Raw genomic sequence first — 23,553 nt, 5'->3', positions numbered from 1 at the left:
AATCTCTGTCATTCCCCAATGCTGTTTGCTCGCTGGTCTTGGCGCGATGGTGGTGGAAAAGCCACCGATTTCCCGATTGGGCGCATGCATTTGTGTGCTGATTCTTCTGCAATTGATTATGCACTGTCTCCCAAATAGGTAGGCCCCAATTGATACTCTGTGAGACGGGCCACCACTTGGTCAATCCATGATAAACACGACGAAGGTCACCCCTACTGGCCATCGTCGCAACACAATCCTGATCATGCCCGACATGCAAGATCTCCAGCCACGCCAGAAGACGGTGCTTATCACCGGGTGAGTTTGTCTATCTGCCTGAATGGCTGTAATGCCCGATCGCTTACCGAGACCTGACACGCCTAAAAGCTGCACGCCGGGTGGCATTGGCCATGCGCTCTGCATCGAATTCCAGAGACGAGGTTAGACAGCCATTTGTCATGACACCACCAGCATTATTGTTTTTCACTAGTAACATGCACTTACCAATCGATTGATACACTGCAGGCCTCCGTGTGGTCGCAACGGCGCGGAACGTCGCCGTGCTCGGCGACTTGTCTGCGCAGGGCATGCACACCCTCCCACTTGACGTCACCAGCTCAAAGAGCATCGCATCCTGCCACGAAGCAGTGGGAAAAGTCACCGGAGGGCGACTGGACATACTGGTCAACAATGCGTACGTTTCAATGGACCTGTCTTTTGCTTTCCCTCATCGATTCATGCATTGGTTGATAGGGTTTTTTTTTTTTTCTCAAAAACTCATGACTCATTTTTGACCACCGCGGACTGGCATTAATCTACCATGGCGCTTCTTACGCGTGTCCTACGTGCTGACGGATGAAACAGCGGTCGCACGCACACCCACCCAGCCCTTGATCTCGACATGGACGACGTCCGCCAGACGTTTGAGACCAACGTGTTCGGCGTCATGGCTATGGTGGCCGCCTTCGGCGACCAGCTCATAGCGGCGCGAGGCCTCGTCATCAACATCGCGTCGCTGGCCGCGGTGGCGCCCTACGTCTTCGGCAGCGCGTACTGCGCCAGCAAGGGCGCCGTCGTCAGCTACAGCCGCACGCTGCGCCAGGAGCTGGCGCCCTTCGGCGTCGGCGTCATGGTATGCATGGCCGGCACCGTCAAGTCCAACATCGCCGGCCGGGGCCACCGCAGCCTGCCCGCGGGCTCCGTCTACCAGCCCGTCCGCGACGTCTTCGAGAAGCGCCTCGTCTTCAGCCAGAACCAGGCCACCGTCAGCACCGAGGCCTTCGCCGCCGCGCTCGTCGACGGCGCCCTCGCCCCCGAGGTCTGGTGGTTCCTGCGCGCGTGGCTGGGCCGGCCCGACTGGTTCTGGTACGGCGGCATGGCTAGCCTGCTGTGGTGGGGGTTGTTGCTCTGCGGTGAATGGATTGTGGACTACGTCTGTTGGGTCATGTTTGAACTGGAAAGGCTGCGTAAGATCGTAGAGCAGGCTGCAGCGGTTCAGGGGACCAATGCCGGAGCCAGAAAGGTGAAGGCTCAGTAGGCGCAATACTGCCCTGAACCACCAGGATTGAAGTCATGGGCAAATGAAAACGCCACGAACTGTTTTGCTTGCTGATAGGTAATCCGGGGTTAAGCGTGTGAACTCCGGATATCCGCCCTTTGCCTCAGGGCGGACAAATGCATAGCAATCGAAAAAAGGTTAGCTCAGGCTGCTACATGCACAGGGATATCTCAAGAAGGGGTAAGATCAACCCCGCGCTTAAGGTGATGTCAGATTCAATGCATGTACCGGCTCCCATGAGGTAGATAAGCACTGGCCTGATATCCAATAGGCTGTATCATTGGACAGAACTCCGGGGTCCAATCGGGGAGCTGAGGGTTGCCATAGCCTCTGTCCTACTCTCGGTATCGTACCCGAATTGCCCTGCCACACTCGCTATCGTACCCAAATGCACCTACAAACCATTGGCCGGTATGGTCAACGTACCTGAAGCAATCAGAGCTTCGCCCGTTTGTCAACCGAGCCAACACAGCAAGATTCGATATTGTTAGGCGCCCGACATTGCCTCTTGACCTACTTAAAAGATTTCGGTTGTTCGAATTTTCGTTCGGTCGACGTTCACATTGACTTTACCTGTTTGCATGATTAATCGTTTAAGCTTCAGATACAGATAGGCGTGCATCAGCTAAACCTTCTCAAAATGAAACAGTCGGCTTTTGGTCCCGGGCCCTCGTATGCAGGCCAAGGTCATAGCATGCCCACACCGTCCCAACCCCCTATCCCGACGACCAATACGACCCATTCCGGCTTCCTCCGCCGCACGCCGCAAGCTATCCACCCCAGCCCAGCCATGGGTACCAAGGGCCTCCCCCTCAGTACTCGGACCAGGAGTTCAGGGCGCAGGCCGCCCCCGTGGCGGCGCTGATGAGCGACGGCTCGCGCCTGCCCGACCCGGTCGTCATCCCGCAGCGGCGCCCCAAGGACCGCACGCGCGGCTTCGTCCGCGCCTACGCGCCCGACCTCGCCCGCTGCGGCGTCGACCAGGCCACCTTCCTGCAGTTCATCGACGGCCTCAACGCCTCCGTCGCGGCCAGCGGCGCCGTGCAGGCCATCAACCTCGCGGGAGCGGCGGCCGGCGCGGTGCCCGCCAGCGTGTTCATAGGCGCCCCTATCATCGGCTTGGCCGTGCAGGTGGGCGCGGGCATCTATACCGAAGTGACTGCTCGGAAGGGGTAGGCGAACTCCCTCCACCTTAATTTTTCTCTGTCCGAAATGCCTTGCATTACACTTCTTGCGTATTGACCGGTATTGCCTATGCTGACCTATGCGCCAACACCCCGGCTTGCCGTTGCAGTCAGAACGCCTTCCTCACCAAGATGAACGACGAACTGTTCCGGCCGCGCGGCTTGTACTGCCTCATCATGTCGTACGACATCAACTCGCGCGCCAACGTCACGCGGCCGGGCCAGAGCAACGACCCCAGCCAGGTCATACACAAGGGCATGTCCTCGGGCTCCACCAGCAACGGGATGCGGAGCAACGACGGCGTCCTGGGGGCGGCCAACTTCCCAGCCACGGCCCAGCTGGTCTTCCCCGACCCCAACGATCGTCCGGTGCCCGACTTTGACGACGACAGCAGCAGCGACGAGAGCCGGCGGCAGAGTCAGCCACAACCAGGGCCTAGCGGTGGAAGCAAGTTTTCCAGCTTGTTAGCCTCTTTCGCGGAGAAAAAAGACCTCAAAACGCAGGTCAAATTCGTTAGTGGAGTCTCATCGCCCGTCCCTTCCCCATGCCACCCCCCTCCCTTCTGCGGTCAAGTTTGGTAGTAGCCGATCCCTTTGTGCATTTGCTCAGATGGCTTACATTTACGGGCTCATCCGCCCGACACCTTTCTGTAGCAAAAGAAGAACCCCACGAGCATGATCAACCCGCTCATGGACCCGAAGGCCGAGCTCAGCGAGAAGGACCTGCGGAAGCAGAACAAGCGGGAGGCCAAGCAGGAGCGCAAGGACGAGAAGCGCGAGCGCAAGGCGGAGAAGCGCGAGCACAAGGGCAAGGCGCCCAAGGTGCGCAAGATCAAAGAGGTACTCTCTCTACCCACCCGCCCCGCGCACCTGATTATCCCTCTCGCTACCAAGCTGCTGACCGACATGGTCTCGTCGCACCAGGGCGTCCTGTATCTCATGATCGTCAACATGCCCTCCAGCCAGGACATGCAGACGGCTCATCACCTGGTCGGAGACCCGAAATAAACCCGAGTCCCTTGTTGTAAAACGGCTGGACTTGCCGCTACGGATTAAAGGACCGTTCTATTGTCCGTTTCATACTATGTCTACAGGATGGCTTGGCGGCGTTGGGGAACAATCGCTAGCAATAAAGACAGGCCGATCTTAAATTGTACTTTTCTATCTACACGCGAATACATATCATCGTCTTGCTCTGAGGCTCTATCTACATGGCATCTACATCTCGTCAACAACAGTGAAATTTCGATGCGTGTGAAGTTCTACTAAGACCTGCCTAGGAAGTCGGGGAGACATGCCGGTGTTGCCTGAGGCATTTTAGTGGAACCGTCTGCCCAGAAGATAGGGGTGCTAATTTTAGTATAGACAGAAGCTTGAGGCGGGAGATAGACACTAGAACCCCTGTCTCCTGCCCGAAGAGAGCCAGCGTGGTAATCCCGATGAGGTAACACTTGACGATGCCCCACTCACACTCATGGGGAACCTGACAGTTACTCGTTTTGGCACATTACTCGATTTGGACGTATACGTATCAGCACCATGTAACGAACAATAGCAAACATGCTATGAAGCAAGATAGGTACTCGCGGAACCTGCGAGTATGAAGCCCTGCTAATCAGCTTTGACCTATTCTTCTTCGTCGAACTCCAGCCATTTTCTGGTTTTCCTCGCAGCCGCCATATCCATCTTCACCCGTACGGGACTACAGCGAATCGCCATGTTATCATACTCATCGCTGCCTCCGATGCAGGCTATTCGCCAGCACCCCATCCTCGCGCTGTTGGGCCTAATCCTTGCCGTTCAGCTGGTTCGTTCCGTGTTGCGACGTCGCGAGATCCGCCGCTTCAAGCGCACACACGCTTGCGAAGAGCCTCCAGCATTTCCCCAGCGCGAGTACATTTTCGGCTACGATGCCTGGAAAGCGCTGACGACGGAGCGTGCGGAGCGTCGCATCCTGCCCGCGGCCATGCGTCGGTCCCAAACCCTGGGCCGCACCAACTCCATCGTCTTCATGGGCCAGAAGTACATGGTCACCAGCGACGAGGAGAACATTCGCGCTGCCTACTCGGTGCAGGCGGCCGATTATGGAATCGACTGCCGTCTGAGTTACATGAAACCACTACTGGGTGAGGGAATCTTCACCCTCGAGGGCCCCAAATGGCAGCATTCTCGCGTAAGTTGAACTTCCCGGCTCTTCACAATCCGCAAGCCATTCCTGTGTCTCGTTGTTGGATAGACCTGCTGACATATACTCTCTTGCCAAAGGCCATGATCCGTCCCGCCTTCACCCGGGCGCAGCTGTCCGAACTGAGCGCCATCGAGACGCACGTGCAGCACTTGATCAACTGCATCCCCGACGGCAGCACAGTGGACATGCTGCCGCTGCTATTCAACATGGCGCTGGACAACGGGACCGAGTTCCTGCTGGGGACGTCGGTCGGGGTGCAGAACAGCCCCCGCGACTCGGAGGCGTGGCGGTTCAGCGAGGCGTGGGACTACGCGGGCGAGGCGATGCAGCGGCAGAGCGAGCTGGGCATGTGGGGGGCGCTGATGTGGGATCCCAAGTACAACGCCAGCATCAAGGTCGTGCACCGCTTCATCGACTCGCTCGTCGCCGACACGCTGCGCCACGGGCCCAAGCCGGGCCGCTACAACCTGCTCGGCGAGCTGGTCCGCGACCTGCAGGACCCCCTGCGCCTCCGCGGCGAGCTGCTGTGCGTCCTGCTCGCCGCCCGCGACACCACCTCCACCTTCCTCAGCACCACCTTCTACAACCTGGCCCGCCACCCCGAGGTCTGGCGGAAGCTCCAGGAGGAGGTGGATGCGCTGCAGGGGCAGATCCCGGACTACGAGATCTTGAAAAACATGAAGTACATGAAGGCGGTGCTCAATGAATGTAGGTTTTTCAAAAGTCCCTCTAGCATAAAACGGGTGCAAAATCTAACGACTCTGCCAATATAGCGCTCCGGCTGGTCCCGCCAGTTCCTCGGAACATTCGCGTTGCCCGCCATGACGCTACTCTCCCCCGCGGCGGTGGCCCGGATCGCAAATCGCCCGTCTTCGTCCCCAAGGGCACCACCATCGTATTTCCCATCTACGCCACGCACCGAGAGCCGACCATCTGGGGGAGCGACTCGGAAGAGTTCAAACCCGAGCGGTGGCTGGAAGAAAAGTTTAGGCCCAATTGGGCTTTCATCGTACGCATAGACAACTCCCCCTTCTTCATAATTCGCAGTCTTTCTAACATTTATATGTGAACAGCCCTTCGGCGGAGGCCACCGGATCTGCGTCGGCCAGCAGAACGCCTTAACCGTGGCCACGTACGCTCTCACGCGCCTGCTGCAAACCTTCGGCCAGATCGAGGCGAGGGACTCGATGCCGTGGGAGGAGAATCTGAGTGCTGTGCAGACGAACTTGCACGGATGCAAAATCGCCATGTGGCGTAAATAGTGACTACGGACAGGAGATTCCTGGGACAGCTAGGAAGTCAAGGGAGTACTGAGTGGCTTTTTCAGTATCATGGACGAGCCTCCAAGAAGAGTTGGATAGTATCTAAACAGTTCCCGGATCCTTTACGATAGAAATAGAGTCATACTGCGGACTATGAGAACTCCAAAGCTATCATCTCTGCGAATATCACACCTGGAGATTTTCAAATCTTCCAATCCCTCTATTTGATTGATACCGGCCTGGCGTGGCAGCAACATAAGACTCTAAACAAATAAGCTCACTCTAATTAACCATCTTGAATATTGGGTTTTCTTGAACACAAATCTCCTTACCCGTGACATCAAAAAACCTATTCCACGAGCATTCCTATTATGGTGGGAATGACATGTTTCGCTATATACAATATCCATCTACTTTGGCAACTTCAAGCAGCACTAAGGGCTCTGGGGACATGTCGATGGAAGCTGTGGTGTGTATGAACAGGAAATGCTTCCTGGTAGAGTTGTTTGCTAACTGACTATTGCAGGCGTTCATTGACTATCACACCGACATAATGGGCTTCTCAATGTCATTGTACGTAATGAAATGCCTTATCGCATTCCCAATTTAGCAGTCGCTGGGTAAAGCCCCGTAAAGGATATACGATTCGTTGTGACGGTCCACCTACGCAATCAGACCTGGTTGCCATGAATAGAACTGACTTGTTTGCTGGCTACCAATATGACCATCGCAGTTGACGACCGTTTCAGGAATAGCACGGATAACAGAGACAAAGATGGACTAGTTTCAGATCCATAGTTACGGGTTGTTGACGGCTTAACACCTAAACCCAATCAAGACATGACCTGCTCGGGAAATATTGCATGGTTATGATCCTCTTACATTTCCGTTTTAGGCATTCTAGGGCCTTCTTCATGCGGCTCTTATCAGAATACACGGTGTGCATACTGCAGTGGGATAGTCAGCGGATGACAGAGTTCCCAAGGTTGGCCAAGCACACCACATCGTCACGAAGAATATCGATTTCAAGTACAGAAAGCTGTGTTTGGAAACATGTATAATACACAAACTCCGTATAGTGTTAAACATTCGATCATCGTACGACTTGCAACTACTCCAGCGTTCCAGACTCCCTTGGCAATTAGAAAGCGCCGAATCACAGCTGGACAGATGTAAGCTCGCTCATTGTACTATATTCAAATCCCTATAAACGCATTACTACGGTCATTTCCCTACAGCCATCCATAATGTCGGGCTACACGGAGGAACCGATCGCCGTCATCGGGAGCGGTTGCCGCTTCCCTGGCGGTGCATCAACCCCTTCCAAGCTGTGGGATCTGCTCAAAGCACCCCGCGACGTGGGCAGCAAGATCACGCAGTTTGCGGCCGAGTCCTTTTACCACAAGAAGGGCGACCATCACGGCACCAGCAATGTCCTGAACGCCTACATGCTCGCCGAGGATACGCGCCTCTTCGACACACAGTTTTTCGGCATCCCCAGCTCCGAGGCCGACTCCATCGACCCGCAGCAGCGGTTGCTGATGGAGGTGGTCTACGAGGCTCTCGAGTCGTCGGGCCACCAGATCGAAGAGCTCTCCGGCACTCCCACCGCCGCCTACGTCGGTGTTATGTGCAACGACTACGCTCACATAACCTACCACGACCTCGAGTCGCTGCCCAAGTATGCCGCCACTGGAACCGCGGCCAGTATTCTCGCCAACCGGATATCCTACTTTTTTAACTGGACGGGCCCGTCCATGACCATTGACACGGCCTGCTCGTCCAGCCTGATCGCCACGCACCAGGCAGTCCAGTCTCTCCGGAGGGGAGAGTCGAATCTGGCTGTGGCGGCGGGAACTAACTTGATTTTCGGGCCGACCAACTTCGTGGCCGAAAGCAATTTGAGTATGCTGTCGCCGACCGGACGCAGCCGCATGTGGGACGCAAGTGCCGACGGGTATGCCCGTGGTGAAGGCGTCGCCGCCGTGATCCTTAAGAGACTGAGCGATGCCATCGCGGACGGCGACGCCATCGAGTGTATCATTCGAGAGACGGGTGCAAACCAAGATGGCCGGACGCCTGGAATCACCATGCCTAGCAGCTCTCAACAAGCCGAGCTGATTAGGGAGACGTATACACGTGCTGGTCTGTCGGTGAACGACAGCCGTTGCCAGTACTTCGAGGCGCACGGGACGGGCACGCAGGCCGGTGATCCGCAGGAGGCGGGGGCCATCTACCGGGCGTTCTACAGTAACAAGGAAAACACGTCGCCGGACGACGTGCTCTACGTTGGCTCCATCAAAACCGTTATTGGCCACACGGAGGGCACGGCGGGCCTTGCGGGCCTCCTAAAGGCTTCGTTGAGTATTAAACACGGTGTCATCCCCCCGAACCTGCTGTTCGAGAACCTGAACCCCTCCGTCGAGCCCTACTACGGCAACCTTCAGATCCTGACCGAGCCGAAGCCATGGCCCGCCCTGCCCGCTGGCGAGCCCCGCCGCGCCAGCGTGAACAGCTTCGGCTTCGGCGGCGCCAACGCCCACGCCATCATTGAGAGCTACGACCCCGTCTTCTGGAAGCAGCAGCGGCGCGCGCTCGAGATCCAGGCGCAGCCCCAGGCGGCCCTGGCGACCGTCCCCTTCCTGTTCTCGGCCAACTCGGAAAAGACGCTCGCGGCGCAGATCGAGGCCTACCTGTCCTTCCTCGCCGACGCCGACGACGCCAACGGCACCACCAACGTCCGCGACCTGGCCCACACGCTGTCCCGCCGCTCCGCCTTTTCGCTGCGCACGTACTGCTCCGCCCACACGCTGAGCGCCCTGCGCGAAAAGCTCGCCGCCAAGCTCGCCGCTAAGAGCGACAAGGGCCAGGCTCTGGGCGTCCGCCCGGCGCACAAGACCAAAGCCATCATCGGCATCTTTACCGGGCAGGGCGCGCAATGGGCCCGCATGGGCTACGAGCTCGTCCAGGCGTCGCCTTTTGCCGCGGGCGTTCTGGAAAGCATGGAAGAGTGCCTGCGGAGCCTCCCGGAGCAGGACCGCCCGGAGTGGTCGCTGCGGGAGGAGCTGTCCAAGGCAGCGGACGTCTCGAGGGTCATGCAGGGCGAGTTCTCCCAGCCTCTCTGCACGGCCGTGCAGGTGGTTCTCGTTGACATGCTACGCCAAGTTGGCGTCCGGTTCAAGGCCGTGGTGGGCCATTCCAGCGGCGAGATTGGTGCGGCGTACGCGGCTGGCTTCTTGACGGCTCGGGATGCCATCCGGATAGCTTACTACCGAGGACGGCTTGGAAGGCTGGCGTCTGGGGAAGACGGCACCGCCGGCGCCATGTTGGCAGTCGGCGCGTCTATGGAAGACGCATCGGAGCTGGCAAACCTGCCGACCATGAAGCGCCATGGTAAATTCAACGTCGCCGCTAGCAACTCTTCCGCCAGCGTCACCGTTTCTGGCGACAAGACCGCGATCGAGAGAGCACAATTCATCTTCGAAGATGAGAAGAAATTCGCGCGGCTGCTCAAGGTCGACACCGCCTACCACTCGCATCATATGAAGCCGTGTGCGTCACCGTATCTGGATGCCATGAGCTATTCTAAAGTGGAGATACAGCAACCGGATCCCCAAAACGACTGCAAGTGGTATTCATCCGTACTCGGTGGCGATGAGGTCACAATTGACATGAAGAAGGATCTCGAGGGACAATACTGGGTCGATAACTTGCTGCAGCCAGTCCTGTTCTCCCAGGCTCTCGAGAAGGCCGTTGAGGCTATCGGTGTTCCGGCCATGGCTCTGGAGGTAGGAGCGCACGCTGCACTCAAGGGTCCAGCTAGCCTCGTCATTGAAGAGAAGGGCGGGTCTGGCGTTCCATACAGTGGTGTACTCGCAAGAGACACCAACGACGTCGAGACTTTCTCCGAGGCTCTGGGCGCTATTTGGGCAAACGTCGGAGCCTCTGCCGTAGACATGCGCAAGGTAGATGGCTTGTTTATCAAAGAAGACACCGAAGATAAACCTGCTTTCCTAAAGGAAGCCCCCAAGTATGCTTGGGATCACAGCCAAACCTTCTGGGCCGAGTCGCGCTTGTCAAGGTCTCTCCGACTTCGCCCCAAGGGCCATCATGAGCTTCTAGGGGTCCGCTTAGAGGGTTCTGACAACGTCGCTCGCTGGCGCAATTTCATCAAACCAGGAGAGCTCTCGTGGACACAGGGACATCAAATTCAAGGACAGACCATCTTCCCAGGAGCGGGATTCGCGGCTATGGCAATTGAAGCAGCAAAGGCCCTGGTCGAAGGGGCTGAGGAGATCAGCACCATCGAGCTCCAAGACCTGACCATCAGCCGCGCCGTGGGGTTTATGGACGAGAACTACGGCGTTGAATCGGTTGTGACTCTGTCCAACATAAACCAAGAGAAGGCGTCAGGCGTGCTCGAATGCGATTTCAACTGCGAAACCGCGGCAACGAAAGATTCTCCGCCAGGCACCACGTCTGCTGCACACATCATCATGACACTTGGGTCTGGATCAGTGGATGCACTGCCCTGCTTGGATGTCGCCTCGAGCAAGGGGCTGAAGATGACCGAAGTCAACCCGGAAATCTTTTACAACTCTCTAGCCAAGCTTGGATACAACTACAGCGACATGTTCTCGGGAATAAAAAGTCTGAAGCGTTCTACCGAGACCTGCTCGGGAGAGATCAACATTGAGCCTGAGAAGTCCTACACCACGGACTTGTTGGTACACCCTGCGCCTTTGGATGTCGCTTTCCAGGGCATATTTGGTGCCATCGGTGCGCCTGGCGATGGCCAGCTCTGGACGCTGATGGTTCCTACCATTATCCGCTCCATCCGCATCAACCCAACCGTCATCAAAGACACATCCTGCTTGGGCACTACCTTGAACTTCAACGCCAGTGTCTCGATCGAGCCAGGGACCCACAAGGTCGCCGGCGACGTCGACGTCTTCGACGGCGAGGGCAAGGCTATGCTGGTCATCGAAGGCCTGCATGTGACGCCGGTGACCCAGGTGACCGCTAAGGACGATACTCAGAAGATGTCCGAGATCGTCTGGGGCGCGGAAAAGCCCGACCTGACACAAGGACTCGCCAAGTTCTGGGAGGAATCGGTTCCGGTGCAGGATCTGCTGGCTGAGAGAGTTGCCTTCTTCTACCTGAAGCATCTGGAAGCCCTTTTCCCGGCTTCGGAGCGCGAAGAGCTGGGATGGCACCAAAAGAAATATCTTAGCTGGGTGACATCTTTGATTGACGAGGTTGCGATTGGAACACACCCGACTGTCTGCAAAGAGTGGCTGCTGGATACCCAGGAACTCATCGACAACATTACTGCGTAAGTGAAATCATTCATCGTCATGTGTACATCTTATGGCAGGCACGTCTGATCTTTGTGCTTAGGAACCGGGACATGGCCTACTTGACAATCCCTGGGAACAACCTGCCCGGCTTCATCCGTGGAGAAGCGGCGGCTTTAGAGCACAAAGACTTCCTCGAGACTTACAGGAGCAAACTCGGTGTTTCCGAGTACGTCGACCAACTGGGTCGGGTGATGGGACAACTATCCCACAAGACCAGCAATATGGAAATCCTTGAGATTGGTTGGTATTCCCCCATCGCGACTAGTATGCATCCCCTTGGCTAAAACCGTGAAATCCCTAGATGCAAGCGACGGCTTCGTCACCGATGTAATTCTGTCCTACGTTGGCGACGCATTCGGTTCATACACATTCACCGATCGGTCTGGGGCCAGCTTTCCCGACATGCAAGCGAAGTACAAAGCCCACGCAGAAAAGTTCTCATACGAGATCTTGGACATAGAAGCCGACACGACAGACACGGGCGATCTCACCGCGTCTGGCTACGACATCATTGTCGTGCCCAACGGACTTCACAGTGCCAAGAACGCCGAGGCAACGCTGACTGCCTTGCGCAAGCTCTTGAAGCCCGGAGGTCACCTGCTGCTCTTGGAATTCACAGACGCGAACCCGATACTACCAAACTTCATCCTAGGCACTGAAGCCAGCTGGTGGACCGGCGAGGACGACGAAGAACGTACACGTCACCAACCGCTCGTGTCGCAGGACGAGTGGGACGCCATCATGAAAAGCAGCGGGTTCTCGGGAATAGACATGGCCACGCCATCAACGGGCACTAGCAGAGTGTCTTTGAGTCTCATGCTGACCCAGGCGGTCGACAAGCAAATCAAGCTCCTCCGCCAGCCGCTTGAGGCCGAGAATGCGCACGAACTCATCCGTCTACCCAAACTGCTGCTCCTCGCCAGCTCAAGTCCCGCGATGGCCGCTCTCCAAGCCGAGATCCTGGCCAAGCTGGAGCCCTTCGGCGGCGACGTCGAGGTCGTCGAGCAACTTGACCAGCTTCGGGAAAGTCACTTCGGACCTAAGCAGCTCGTGCTCAGTCTGCTCGAGGTGGAGGCGCCCATCATGGACCCCCTGACGGCCGAGAAGTGGGCGGCGCTGCAGCAGCTGACGGAGAAGGCCCTCAACGTGCTGTGGGTGACGCGCGGGGCCCAGGGGGGCGAGAACCCCTTCAGCAACATGATGGTGGCCATCGGCCGCTGCATGGTGCACGAGCGGCCCGAGCTGAAGATCCAGTGCGTCGACTTCGGCCTGCGCGACGCCGTCGACGCCGCGTACGTCGCCGAGACCCTGCTCCGGCTGCACGTCGCCAGCACTTGGAAGTCGTTCGCCCAGCCCTACGAGCCGGCCTGGGCCCTGGAGCGTGAGATCCGCATCGTCAACGGCCAGTCTATTATTCCTCGGTGCATGCCCTGCAAGCGCGTCGATGACCGCTACAACTCGACGCGGCGCGTCATCCGCAAGCCCGTGTCGCTGGAGAAGACCCTCGTCTCGGTCGAAACCCACGCCGGTGCGCCTTGTGAGCTGAGAGAGATTTCCCTGCCTCCGTGGGGCACAGTGGCACCAGAGCGGTCATTGGAGGTGCATGTGGTCCGTAGCACACTCACTGCCCTGGAGCTCCCCTATCTTGGCTCGCTCTACGTCGTTATCGGGAAACTGGCAAGCACTGGGCAAAAGGTACTTGCTCTGACAGACGCTCAACACTCGGTCGTTTCTGTCTCCAGCGACTGGATCACCGCCGTGGATGTCCCAGATGCGCAAGATACGAGTCTTCTTGTGGCCGCATCCTACTTGTTCATGGCCGAGTCCTTCCTGTCGCAGATCAACAAGGGCACGTCGCTACTAGTACACGAGCCTACTGACCTGATTGCCTCGGCACTGAAGAGCGTTGCCTCGAACCGTGGTGTTGCAATCAGCTTCACTACCTCGAACAAACAGAGCAAGGTGGATGCTGAGTACCTTCACCCCTCGGCGTCGCGGAAAACGGTTCAAGCGGCTCTGCCCCCGAGACTTGCTGGCTTCCTTGACCTTTCCAGCCTGCAAGACTCCAAAGTAAACGGGGATCGTATTGCGAAGCACATCAGACACAACGTGCGACGCCTGACTTTGTCTGAATACTTTGTCAATGAAGCACGTGCAAACCCACACAGCAGCACACAGGTCGCCTCCTATCTGCTTGAATATGCCTTTAGCTTCTACAAAACCCACTCTGGCGTTATTGCACCTTTGGATGGTGCAAGGGAACTTGGAATCGCAGATGTTCCCGGCTACGACCGCGAAGCTCAAGGCCTCAAGTTGGACGTCATTGATTGGACCCGCGAGACTCAAGCGATGGTCAAGCTGGCCCCGCCTGAGGACGTGGTGCGCTTCCGATCAGACAAGACATACTGGCTTGCAGGCCTCACCGGCGAGCTCGGCTTGTCTCTCACGCGATGGATGGTCCAGCGTGGTGCCCGCCATGTCGTTATGACATCGCGCAAGCCCAACGTGGATGCAGCCTGGTTGAAGATGATGGAGGAGGCTGGTGCTCACATCGCCACATTGCCCATGTAAGTATCCCAAAGACCTGCCAAGACGAGGGCTTATGCTGACCATTTATTTCTTTCCAAGGGACATTACGGACGAGGCGTCAGTACGCGCCACCTACGAGACCATCAACAAGACTATGCCGGCCATCGTGGGTGTATGCAATGGCGCTATGGTTCTCAACGACGGGCTCATGGCCAACCAAAGCTTCGAGGACTTCAACGCCACTCTCTTGCCCAAGGTCAAGGGCACGCAGTTCTTGGACGCGCTGTTCCCAGACCCGACCCTCGATTTCTTCATGGTCTTCTCCTCCCTCGCTTGGATGACGGGCAACATCGGCCAGTGCAGCTACGCCTCGGCCAACGGCTTCATGTGCGGCGTGGTCGAGGGCCGCCGGCGCCGCGGCCTCGCGGGCTCCGCCATCAACCTGGCGGGCATCTACGGCATCGGCTACATCTCGACGCGCGAGGCCAGCCTCATGGACCGCCTCGAGAAGATCGGCTACTCCAACATCTCCGAGTGGGACTACCTGCAGTTCTTCGCCGAGGCGGCGCTGGCCGGGCGCCCGGAGACGACGTCGGCGGACCTGGCGTGGGACATCGCGTCGGCGGTGCGACCCGGCGACCCGGAGGCGGAGAACCCGCCGCCGTGGCTGGACGTGCCGCGGTTCTGCTTCTTCAAGAAGGTCAAGTCGCACAGCAAGAAGGACGGCGAGGGCGCGGCCACGCAGTCGGTGCGCGCGCAGCTCAAGCAGCAGACGACCATGGACGGCGTCAAGGCGGTGCTGCAGGCGGGGCTGGTCGGCACGCTGTACCGGCTGCTGTCCCTCAACCCCGAGGACAACAGCATCTCGCCCGACACGTCGCTCATCGAGCTCGGCATCGACTCCCTCATCGCCGTCGACATGCGCTTCTGGTACACGCGCGAGCTCGACCTCGACCTGCCCGTGCTCAAGCTGCTGGGCGGCGCCACCGTCGAGGACATGGTCGAGGACACGGTCGTGCGGCTGTCGCCCGACCTGATCGCCAACGTCAAGGATGCTGCCGCCGCGCCTGCGGAAGGTGGCGATGACAAGGAAGGAGGCTCCGAGCCCAAGCCGGAAGAGGCGGAGCAGTCGGCCGATGGTAGCGAGTCTGGCAGCGGCGCGAATGACTCGGCCAGCGACGACGGACTCACCACATTGACGGCAGTGACCCGTCCGGAAAGTGTGGCTGAGAATTCCGAGGACGACAAGAGCGCTGCGGACCAACCTGGATTTCCTTTGTAATATTAGATCTAGCACTGGGTAAACGGTTATAGTCAGAAATGCATTTATTGATTACTAGTCATTGGTCCTCGAGCGATTGACTGTCTCCATCTATAAATCTGTGCGGAGTAATACGACATAGGCGGAAGTATAGTCCGGGGTAGACCGTGCTCTGACTCCACCCCATCTGTCTCAGGCGCGGTTTGAAACATGTTTGAGATCACAGGAGACACTTCGCAGACGAAACAAAACAAAAATGCCGAATATAAAGCGAAACCTGTCCTTCGCGAAATTTAAGTTTGAACTTACTTGCTTTATGTCGGTGGTTAACAGTCGAAGAAATATCTCAAAACAGTATCATCCGACGAGACAGAGCTGCTTCACATCCCTACCAACAGCTTACAGCCACCTTTACCGATTGCGAATGGCTTCTTCGGCTGCAATGATGGCTGATCGCGAAGGCTTGCTGGCCGAGACTGAGATGGACGGTCGCGAGAAGTACCAATGGATTCGACCCGAAAGACGGACATGCATGACAACACTTCAATCTTTCTCTTGGCTTGTCAACATGATACTGTTGATGATCAACACCATTGGCTTGTTATATCTAGTGCATTCCATGAGTGGTGCCCAGTCTCCCGACAGCGCGTGCCCGATACAAGTGGGAGGTGATTACACCCACGAAGGGCCAACTTGTAAGTTGTCTCCCGGGCTTTCTCGTCGAGCCGAGACGGGACCCAGCGCACATGTATCAGAAACGTTGGCTAATCCCGGAGGCTACACCGTAGTCTTAACCAACGTCCAAAAATGGAAGGCCGATCCGGATTTCACACCGCTATCGGCTACCGAGTTCCTGAAGCCCAAGACGCAAGCCAAATGGGAGTCGCTCATACCAGGTGAGACAGCGATATCTTCTTGTCCAATCATTGATTACTATAGCACAGCCGATCGCTCATATGTGCATGGTTACTAACTGCGTCTAGCTGGCTCGGACTTCGGTGAGGATGGCAAGGTGTACAACACGACCTCGGTGACACACCAGATACACTGCGTGGTATGAACCCTGCCCAATTGCCTTACTCGAAGCAAGTCTTCATACTTAGAGGATATAGCTAACCGAGCATCACTATGATAAAACAGTATATCATGGGCAAGATCTTCTCCAGCGTCTTGTCCAACTCCACCGACATAGGTATCCCCTCGGACTACGAGGCCCACTTCCTTCACTGCGTCGACTACATGCGCCAGGCTGCCATGTGCGCCGGCGACGTGACGATCGAGCCACGGGACGACAACGGGAGCCCGGGGCCCGTGACCCTAGAGAATGCCTTCAATGGGTATCATGGTAAGCAAGCCCCCACGTTCCCCAAACTATCTCGCTGGTGTGGTTGGGTGGTCGGAAAACAAACCGAAACAGCATGCTGACCGATGTTTCCTGAATCTATAGTATGCAAGAACTACGGGCAAGTCAGGAGTTACCTAGAAGGTCAGTTTGTTTTACTTCGTTACCCTCATCCTGTCTCAGGAGGCTGACCATACATTGTTTTCCAATTAGAGCAAGTAAAGACGGGAGCTCGACACATCCTACCTATCGATGACTAGCTTACCGGAGTCTTTTATCTTTGGATATCACTTCAATTTAATGCAAATATTAAGATCGTGTTTCGGCATTATGTGTTGATCTACTCGGGGATATGTTTGCCAGAATCGTTCAAGATATCGCAACTCTTCACAACCAACCAGGCTGAATAATATGGGTGAGCAAAACCAACTATGGTTTGAAACAGGGCTTGTCAATTACCCGGCATATGCAAAGACTGTAAGCCGGAGTAAAATAAGAGAGTCCTGAAATACTACTCATATGAAACTTCAGCTGGGGGATTCCTGGTCCCGAAGCAGGTACTTCTGCATTGTGCCGCGAGCCAAGGGATTGAAGGGCCAATGTGAGTGGCTTGAAGCTGAACAATCCTCGTTCCTTTGGGGGCCAATCCATTTAGCCTGTCTGTACCTAACCACCTACGCACCACAAGCATGCACACACACACACACACGTTCTCTCCCCAAGATTCCTATAAAGGGCCACGCGGCACCGACATTTAGTCTTCGTGCCTGCAATGTGACGTGAGTCTATACCCATTTCCGACGACCTGAAGCTACAAAACTGGTGCATCGGCACCGAGTCGGCGGGTATGCGAGCGACCGTCCTGCAGTCATCAAGTAGCGAATGCGTGTGTAACCCAAATCTAACTTCAATCGTACCAGGAATACGCCGTATCACCAACTGTAACTTGCAATTCCTTCGAGCCTCTTTGCATACATTGCGACACAACTACATGCTTTCTTTATGTCGCGTGGGGGTGGGCAACCCGTCAAAAGCAATCGCCGTCTGTTAGAAAAGCCACCAACCTGAGCTGTGCTCATCCTGCCACGAGGCTGGCTGATGTAAGCCTCCACACGTTGCTGACAGGTTGCATCCATAACGGGAAGCGACGGGTGATAATTCTTAATGCAGCAGGTGTCGTATGCAGGGCGGTCAGCAAGCTGACCACCGACGGAACCGGCTTACCACCATGTCCTAAAGGGAGGGCTTATTTCAAATAGCTCCGCTGTCCCACACCAACTTTCCCCAGAACTACGCTCGTTCCTCCCTACCGAAACACGTTTCCCACTATACATAGACCGGCTGCTCGCGATGGGGGACATGTTGGACCTATCGGGTCTGAGTCCCGACCAGCTGGCCACGGCGCTCGAGGGGCCCGCGCTGCCACCGCCCAACGGCACCGCGTCCGACTTCGACCACCCCCGAATGACAATGCCTTGGCCCACGGCGTGCTTGCCACGTGTCTGGCCGTCAATACTCTCATGCTGGTGCTTCGTTTCTATGCGCGGTTCCTCATTGCCCGGCGGGTGTATCTCGAAGACGGTAAGAACTCAATCTAATTTAACAACCCTCCCACTCCACCCCCTGAATAGCAACCAACTACCTATAAGATCGCGTACTTAACCTACCTTTCCCAGTCGCACTCATCGCATCATATGTGCGTTGCAATACTATTATACCCATCGATGCCAAATGGCGCTCGGCCTGCTAATCCCGTCAGGCTTTTATCGTGGCCTTCATCGGCTGCGGTTACTTCCAACTACACGAAGTCGGCTTCTTCGTCCACCAGTGGGATGTCCGCATTCGTGAGATGATGGTGCTCCTCCATGTAAGTCCCATGGTCAACCTCAAAATACCCTGAGAGACGCTGCTGAACCCCGGACAGAACTACATCATCTTCAGCAACTTCCAGCTGCTGTCGGTTGGATTGCTCAAAGTCGCCATCATCCTGGACTGGATCCGTCTATTCTGCCCGACCGGCACCCGCGGCTCGTTCTTCTGGGCGTGCCACGCCGTCATGTGGATCAACATCCTGTGGACGGCCAGCATGATCGTTGCGATTAACCTGTCGTGCATCCCGCACCAGGCCATCTGGGACCTGACCATCCCGGGCAAGTGCTTCGAGAAGAGCACGCTCGACGTGGCGCTGGCCGTCATGGCGCTGGTCACGGACCTTGCCATCCTAGCCCTGCCGCATCGCGTCATCTGGCGCCTGCACCTGTCGACCAAGAAGAAGCTGGGCATCTCGGCCATGTTCGGCCTCGGCCTGCTCAGCAGCCTGGCCGCGGCGGCGCGGCTGCCGACCGTCGTCAACTTCGCCTACAACTCGTCGCTCGACGTCGTCTACGACTACTCGGCCGTCATCTTCTGGGCGCTCTCCGAGTACACGTCGGGCATGCTGGTCTTCTGCGTGCCGTCGGTGCCCAAGATCTTCGGCCACGTCCGCCGCTCGGGCGTCGTCGCCTCCCTCAAGTCGTGGGCCGGGTCCGCGCCCGACCCCCGCGGCGGCGAGAACGGCAGCTCGCAGTCGCGGTCGCGGGGCCACCACAGCAGCGGCCACGCGCCCCATTCGCGGCCCAGGATGTACCAGCAGCTCGACCCCCACAGCGGCGAGATACCGCTGACCGACTTGAGCCCGGCCGGCTCCGAGGAGCGGGCGAGACACCCTCTGCCGCCTGAGGAGGGGACGATACTTCGCACGACCGAGTTCTCGACGACGGAAGATAGTGCGTCAAACATGCCAAAGAGCTATCACAATCGTCACCATCCGTGGATGGAACCCTGAAGTAGCAGTTGAAGATGCTCGGGGACTAATGATAATCTCAAAAATCACCGAGTCCTATCTCCAACGTCTTACTAGACTATACCATATATATTAATCTATCTTTAGAATGAAACTGAAACCGTTTAAGAATGTAATTGTAACTTAAGAAGAATATACGAAGTACGGGATCCAATATTACAACTTAAAATTATTTGTATGATATATACGAAAAAAAGTCATCGCTATGATTATGAATTGTCTCTCATCGGGAGCAGATAAACAAAACTCTATACTATCTCAACACATCTAACATCGGATAGTGAGTTTAGGGCTCTACATAGGTTTAAGACCGCTAGCTGTCTCTATATAATCGCCTGTCTATCAACGCTAGAACAACTATCCAGGGGTCTGGGACTCCCACCGCTTCGGGATCTTGCCGATCCGCGCTCTCTTCTTGACCGGGGGGTCACTGTCCAACGACGGCGGCGACCTGTCCTTAGGATTCTCTGATGGATCTATATGGTCCGCCTCATAGATGGTGTCAAGGGCTTTTTGGATCTCCTTCAAGCGTGGGCCCCTTCCCCAGTCGAGTATGCTATGGATGTAGCGTCGGAGCTTGAGGTACCCTTCCGGCCGCTTGAGACAGACGTAATCGACTTCTTGCATGTAGTATTTACCCTCCTCCGTCTTCCATGAGACGTAGAATTGAGCGTTCAACTGGTCCATGGCGATACTAAAGGCCATGTTGCCCACTGGAGGAGCCCCCTTGCAGCTCTCCAAGAGCTTATTTAGCTGGCTGATGGCCTCAACACACGTTAGGGATCCGCCTATGCACTGGTTGGTGGCAACCCAGAGATTACCGTTGGTATGACCATAGGCCTTGACCTCGACCACGAAAAAGGGGAAAGACAGGTCCATGCTGGCATCAACCATTCCTAATGGAGGAGACATCTTGCTCCCAGCTTCCGTCTGCTTGCTGGTGAAAGGACTTTTTGTCCTTTGTATATCCATAAGCTAAATCAGGATTTGGTCTCGAGATCTTCGCCAATGTAGTTTTGGGTATTGGAAGATAATGTTGAAATTTATTGTTATAAAATCCCTGCAGTCCATCATTGCCAGTAACCCCACATCCTGGGAATACATGCGTCCTGAACCACTGGATAATTGGATCTTCCTTGGCGCCGTGCAGCTGGAAGTGCCTGAGGTCTTTCATCTGACTCCAGGTGTCCACCAGGGTGGACTCAGTCGAGGCACGATATTTCCGCATCTTGTTGCACAGATCCGAGATATGCTTTGGCATTGGCGGCTCGTCTTGTGCATAGACGTAAATGCCCTCGTGCTGCTCCAAGTTACTTCGATAGTTAGCCTGTTCAACTAACCGACCTCCCAATTCGGAAGTGCCTAGGCGGGATGCAGAAGAGCCGGAAGGGCTGGCAGCGGATCTCATCAAGCTACCACCGCGTTTGGCCATAGTGTCTGGGTCTAAGATGTCGGATTCAAGGGCGCTTTCAGGGGCGCTCTCAGGGGCGCTTTCGGGGGGCCTTCAGAGGGTACTTGGCTCAGCCAGTCCGTAACGCGGCTGGAGAGGCTATGCGAGTAGTAGGGGCGCTTCGAGGGTGTCTCGTAGATGGCTTGTGGGTCTCGGAAGAAAGTTCTCAGGCGTCGTTTCTTTGCTATACTCGTATTCGTATCCGGCGTTCCTTCAATGGGGCCGAGGTCCTCCATTTTGTAGAGATGTTCTTACAAAGCCGTGGTGTTGGTTGTTAGTCGTTGTTAAGATGAGTTTGGTTTCTTCTGTGTCGGCGATGAATGGAACAGGTCAAGAGAACTGGGCAATAGAACGTGAACAAAGAAAAGAGGTCAATGCAGCGCGAACAAAGAAATGAGGTCAATGAAATGCGACTAGTGGAAAGCGGTTGGTGCAAGGAGGTTACACTCTTCATTGCCAAGCCCATTATGTAATTGGTTACCTGCTTGACATCTTCGCAAGCCGTCGAGGGTCTCGGGGCCATCCAGACGTCTTCTTAAATAATGTGATGGGAGAGTTAAGGAGTGGTCGTGATAGCGGGATGTGGTAAGGCCTAAAGTTAGGCCCAACCGTACCAATTGCCAAATGCGTCATGTGTATAGAGCCACAAGCTGGAGAACTTCAATAATTAACTGCATGGCGCACTATTGAACACTCGACCACTTGCGCTCGTTGATTCACACTAGATTATATATGCATTGAAGCTACGTTTTGATTCCCCGGATTCGCTCAAGCGTATGGCGACCTCCCACAATGGACCGGTTCACCACTTCCCATCCCAGTAGCCATTGAATGCGGCCCGTCACTCTTCCGGCCCAAATGACTCCATCTCTACGTTCACCGAACGAGCCTCACGCCTCGCTCGGCCTCTTCCACTCGTGCCCTGATATCATTCCATCCCAGGAAGCCATCATGAGCTCGATATATCGGTCGTTCTACTAACTCCCGTGCAGCAGTACCGTTGTACCGAGGAGCTGCGAATGGACAGTCGATTGCCGGGTCTAACTCTTCATGGGCTTGTGAATACCCCGTCGCGAGCCCTGGGCAGTAGTGCCATCTACTAATGCCGGAACTCGTTCGATTCCTGGATTGCCTGAGAACCTCATTTTCTTGTTCTCGTCTTGCTCAATTATAAGACCCAATGCTTCCTGGATCTGCGCAAGACGCTCTCCTTTGCCCCAATTGATTATTTTTCTAATACAGCGACGAAAATGAATATAATCCTCCCTTGCTTTGAGGTAGTAACCTGCAATCGGTGCTATGTGATACCCAGTGCCATCATCATTCCTCCATGAGACGAAGATATCCGTCCATAACTGACCCCCATGACCACACTGAAGCTCGCATCGCTTACAACGGGGCCATTCGGGTACTGTCGCATTAGGTCGTTAAGCTTGCTCACGATATTGATGCAACTTACCGAGGCGCCCTTACATTGGTATTCGGCCAGATATTCGGTGGTATCGCCCACCTCGGGAGTACCATACCCACAGACCTCGACGGTGAGAAAGGGGAAAGCCAGATCAAGGCATTCGCCAATAGCTCCTCCTCTAGGACTCAGTCTTTTGCGAGACCATCGCCGCGCTTTCGAGAGCGCCGAATCGGGAATGTCGGTCAAGTACCCGTAAGTTATCGCGGGCCGCGGCCTGGCGATCTTGCTAAGAGCAGGCACTGGATCTAGGACACGCTCCCTCTTGAAGCTATTCTCGTATTTCACTTTCAGACCATGGCGGCTGATGTCGTTGATACCAGGGAATAGGTACCTAATGACCCCAGCTTTGACATCCACTTCCCTGGCCATGTTGCGATGCAGGTCCCGCAGCATCTGGATCCCGTATTCGTCGGGTGTGCCCACGATTTGGTCTTTGAATAAAGACCTGTTGGACGATGGTCGATTCGTGTCCACGAGCTGGTCGCAAAGCAGAGAGATGCGTTCCGGCGCATAGTCAAGTCCGTAGAGGTATGTAACTTTATTCATCTTCTCCCACCTTCCCACGTAAGAGCGTACTTCGGCGTCGAACTCAAGAGACCCGCTGGAGGTGGAGCAAGCATCGGACCCTGTCTGCTGGTCATCCAGATCCGACTCAGTTAACGGCGACGATTGACAGCCGAATGGGTCCCTTTCGACATCGTGAGAGGCACCCATCTTCTGCCGCTCCTGCTGAGCGTATACAAAATCGAATGCTCCCTGTATCTCCCTGAGGCGGTGTCCTCTGCCCCAGTCAACTATGTTCTTGATATAGCGACGGCAGCGGATGAAGCCATCCGGGGTCTCCAGATCGAAACGAGGGGCCGCATTGCGCACATGAACTTTCTGACCATTGTCACTTAGCCAGGCGACAACGATGCGAGCCAAGCCCTGGTCCATAACAAAACCGAACGCCGTCTCGTCGATCTGTGGAGGGTGGGTGTACTTTCGCATTCGGGTGTTAAGCCTAGACGCAACCCTCACGCAACTTGCGACCCCGCCCAAGCACCGATTGAGAACACTCCACATGTTCTCGCATTCGTCTGCTGCCCCCTCTGCAGAGAACTCGCCAACGAAAAAGGGGAAGAGGC

General features: G+C 56.0%; 9 protein-coding genes across 9 annotated transcripts; 6 read left to right on the top strand and 3 right to left on the bottom strand.

Annotated features, from left to right (window-relative positions):
- Positions 1 to 244: 244 nt before the first annotated feature.
- On the top strand, positions 245 to 1,516 carry PG998_004613 (NADPH-dependent 1-acyldihydroxyacetone phosphate reductase; the record flags this gene model as incomplete). Its single annotated transcript, XM_066871431.1, has 4 exons — positions 245 to 297; positions 367 to 419; positions 505 to 673; positions 844 to 1,516. The coding sequence occupies 4 exons, from the start codon at positions 245 to 247 to the stop codon at positions 1,514 to 1,516; spliced, it is 948 nt and encodes a 315-aa protein (XP_066735181.1).
- Positions 1,517 to 2,177: 661 nt separating this feature from the next.
- Positions 2,178 to 3,729, top strand: PG998_004612 (uncharacterized protein; the record flags this gene model as incomplete). The annotated part of the gene is made up of 4 exons (XM_066871430.1): positions 2,178 to 2,209; positions 2,326 to 2,709; positions 2,832 to 3,234; positions 3,376 to 3,729. 4 exons carry the CDS (start codon positions 2,178 to 2,180, stop codon positions 3,727 to 3,729), a joined length of 1,173 nt encoding a protein of 390 aa, XP_066735180.1.
- Positions 3,730 to 4,438: 709 nt separating this feature from the next.
- PG998_004611 (uncharacterized protein) lies at positions 4,439 to 6,171 on the top strand (the record flags this gene model as incomplete). The annotated part of the gene is made up of 4 exons (XM_066871429.1): positions 4,439 to 4,894; positions 4,987 to 5,617; positions 5,683 to 5,918; positions 5,983 to 6,171. 4 exons carry the CDS (start codon positions 4,439 to 4,441, stop codon positions 6,169 to 6,171), a joined length of 1,512 nt encoding a protein of 503 aa, XP_066735179.1.
- Positions 6,172 to 7,418: 1,247 nt separating this feature from the next.
- Positions 7,419 to 15,342, top strand: PG998_004610 (hybrid NRPS/PKS enzyme; the record flags this gene model as incomplete). The annotated part of the gene is made up of 4 exons (XM_066871428.1): positions 7,419 to 11,506; positions 11,572 to 11,771; positions 11,833 to 14,098; positions 14,160 to 15,342. The coding sequence occupies 4 exons, from the start codon at positions 7,419 to 7,421 to the stop codon at positions 15,340 to 15,342; spliced, it is 7,737 nt and encodes a 2,578-aa protein (XP_066735178.1).
- A 547-nt stretch (positions 15,343 to 15,889) lies between these two features.
- Positions 15,890 to 16,923, top strand: PG998_004609 (uncharacterized protein; the record flags this gene model as incomplete). Its single annotated transcript, XM_066871427.1, has 6 exons — positions 15,890 to 16,016; positions 16,110 to 16,217; positions 16,305 to 16,375; positions 16,462 to 16,666; positions 16,769 to 16,807; positions 16,877 to 16,923. The coding sequence occupies 6 exons, from the start codon at positions 15,890 to 15,892 to the stop codon at positions 16,921 to 16,923; spliced, it is 597 nt and encodes a 198-aa protein (XP_066735177.1).
- A 1,090-nt stretch (positions 16,924 to 18,013) lies between these two features.
- On the top strand, positions 18,014 to 19,487 carry PG998_004608 (uncharacterized protein; the record flags this gene model as incomplete). The annotated part of the gene is made up of 3 exons (XM_066871426.1): positions 18,014 to 18,244; positions 18,423 to 18,530; positions 18,588 to 19,487. The coding sequence occupies 3 exons, from the start codon at positions 18,014 to 18,016 to the stop codon at positions 19,485 to 19,487; spliced, it is 1,239 nt and encodes a 412-aa protein (XP_066735176.1).
- A 375-nt stretch (positions 19,488 to 19,862) lies between these two features.
- On the bottom strand, positions 19,863 to 20,384 carry PG998_004607 (uncharacterized protein; the record flags this gene model as incomplete). Its single annotated transcript, XM_066871425.1, has 1 exon — positions 19,863 to 20,384. One exon carries the CDS (start codon positions 20,382 to 20,384, stop codon positions 19,863 to 19,865), a length of 522 nt encoding a protein of 173 aa, XP_066735175.1.
- Positions 20,385 to 20,948: 564 nt separating this feature from the next.
- Positions 20,949 to 21,191, bottom strand: PG998_004606 (uncharacterized protein; the record flags this gene model as incomplete). The annotated part of the gene is made up of 1 exon (XM_066871424.1): positions 20,949 to 21,191. The coding sequence occupies one exon, from the start codon at positions 21,189 to 21,191 to the stop codon at positions 20,949 to 20,951; it is 243 nt and encodes an 80-aa protein (XP_066735174.1).
- A 1,061-nt stretch (positions 21,192 to 22,252) lies between these two features.
- Positions 22,253 to 23,416, bottom strand: PG998_004605 (uncharacterized protein; the record flags this gene model as incomplete). The annotated part of the gene is made up of 1 exon (XM_066871423.1): positions 22,253 to 23,416. One exon carries the CDS (start codon positions 23,414 to 23,416, stop codon positions 22,253 to 22,255), a length of 1,164 nt encoding a protein of 387 aa, XP_066735173.1.
- Between the last annotated feature and the right edge of the window lie 137 nt (positions 23,417 to 23,553).

This window comes from Apiospora kogelbergensis (genome assembly GCF_038363985.1).
Source record: "Apiospora kogelbergensis strain CBS 113332 chromosome Unknown utg000002l_segment0_segment0, whole genome shotgun sequence".
Lineage (NCBI taxonomy): Eukaryota > Fungi > Ascomycota > Sordariomycetes > Amphisphaeriales > Apiosporaceae > Apiospora > Apiospora kogelbergensis.
This window is presented reverse-complemented; position numbering and strand designations above follow the sequence as displayed.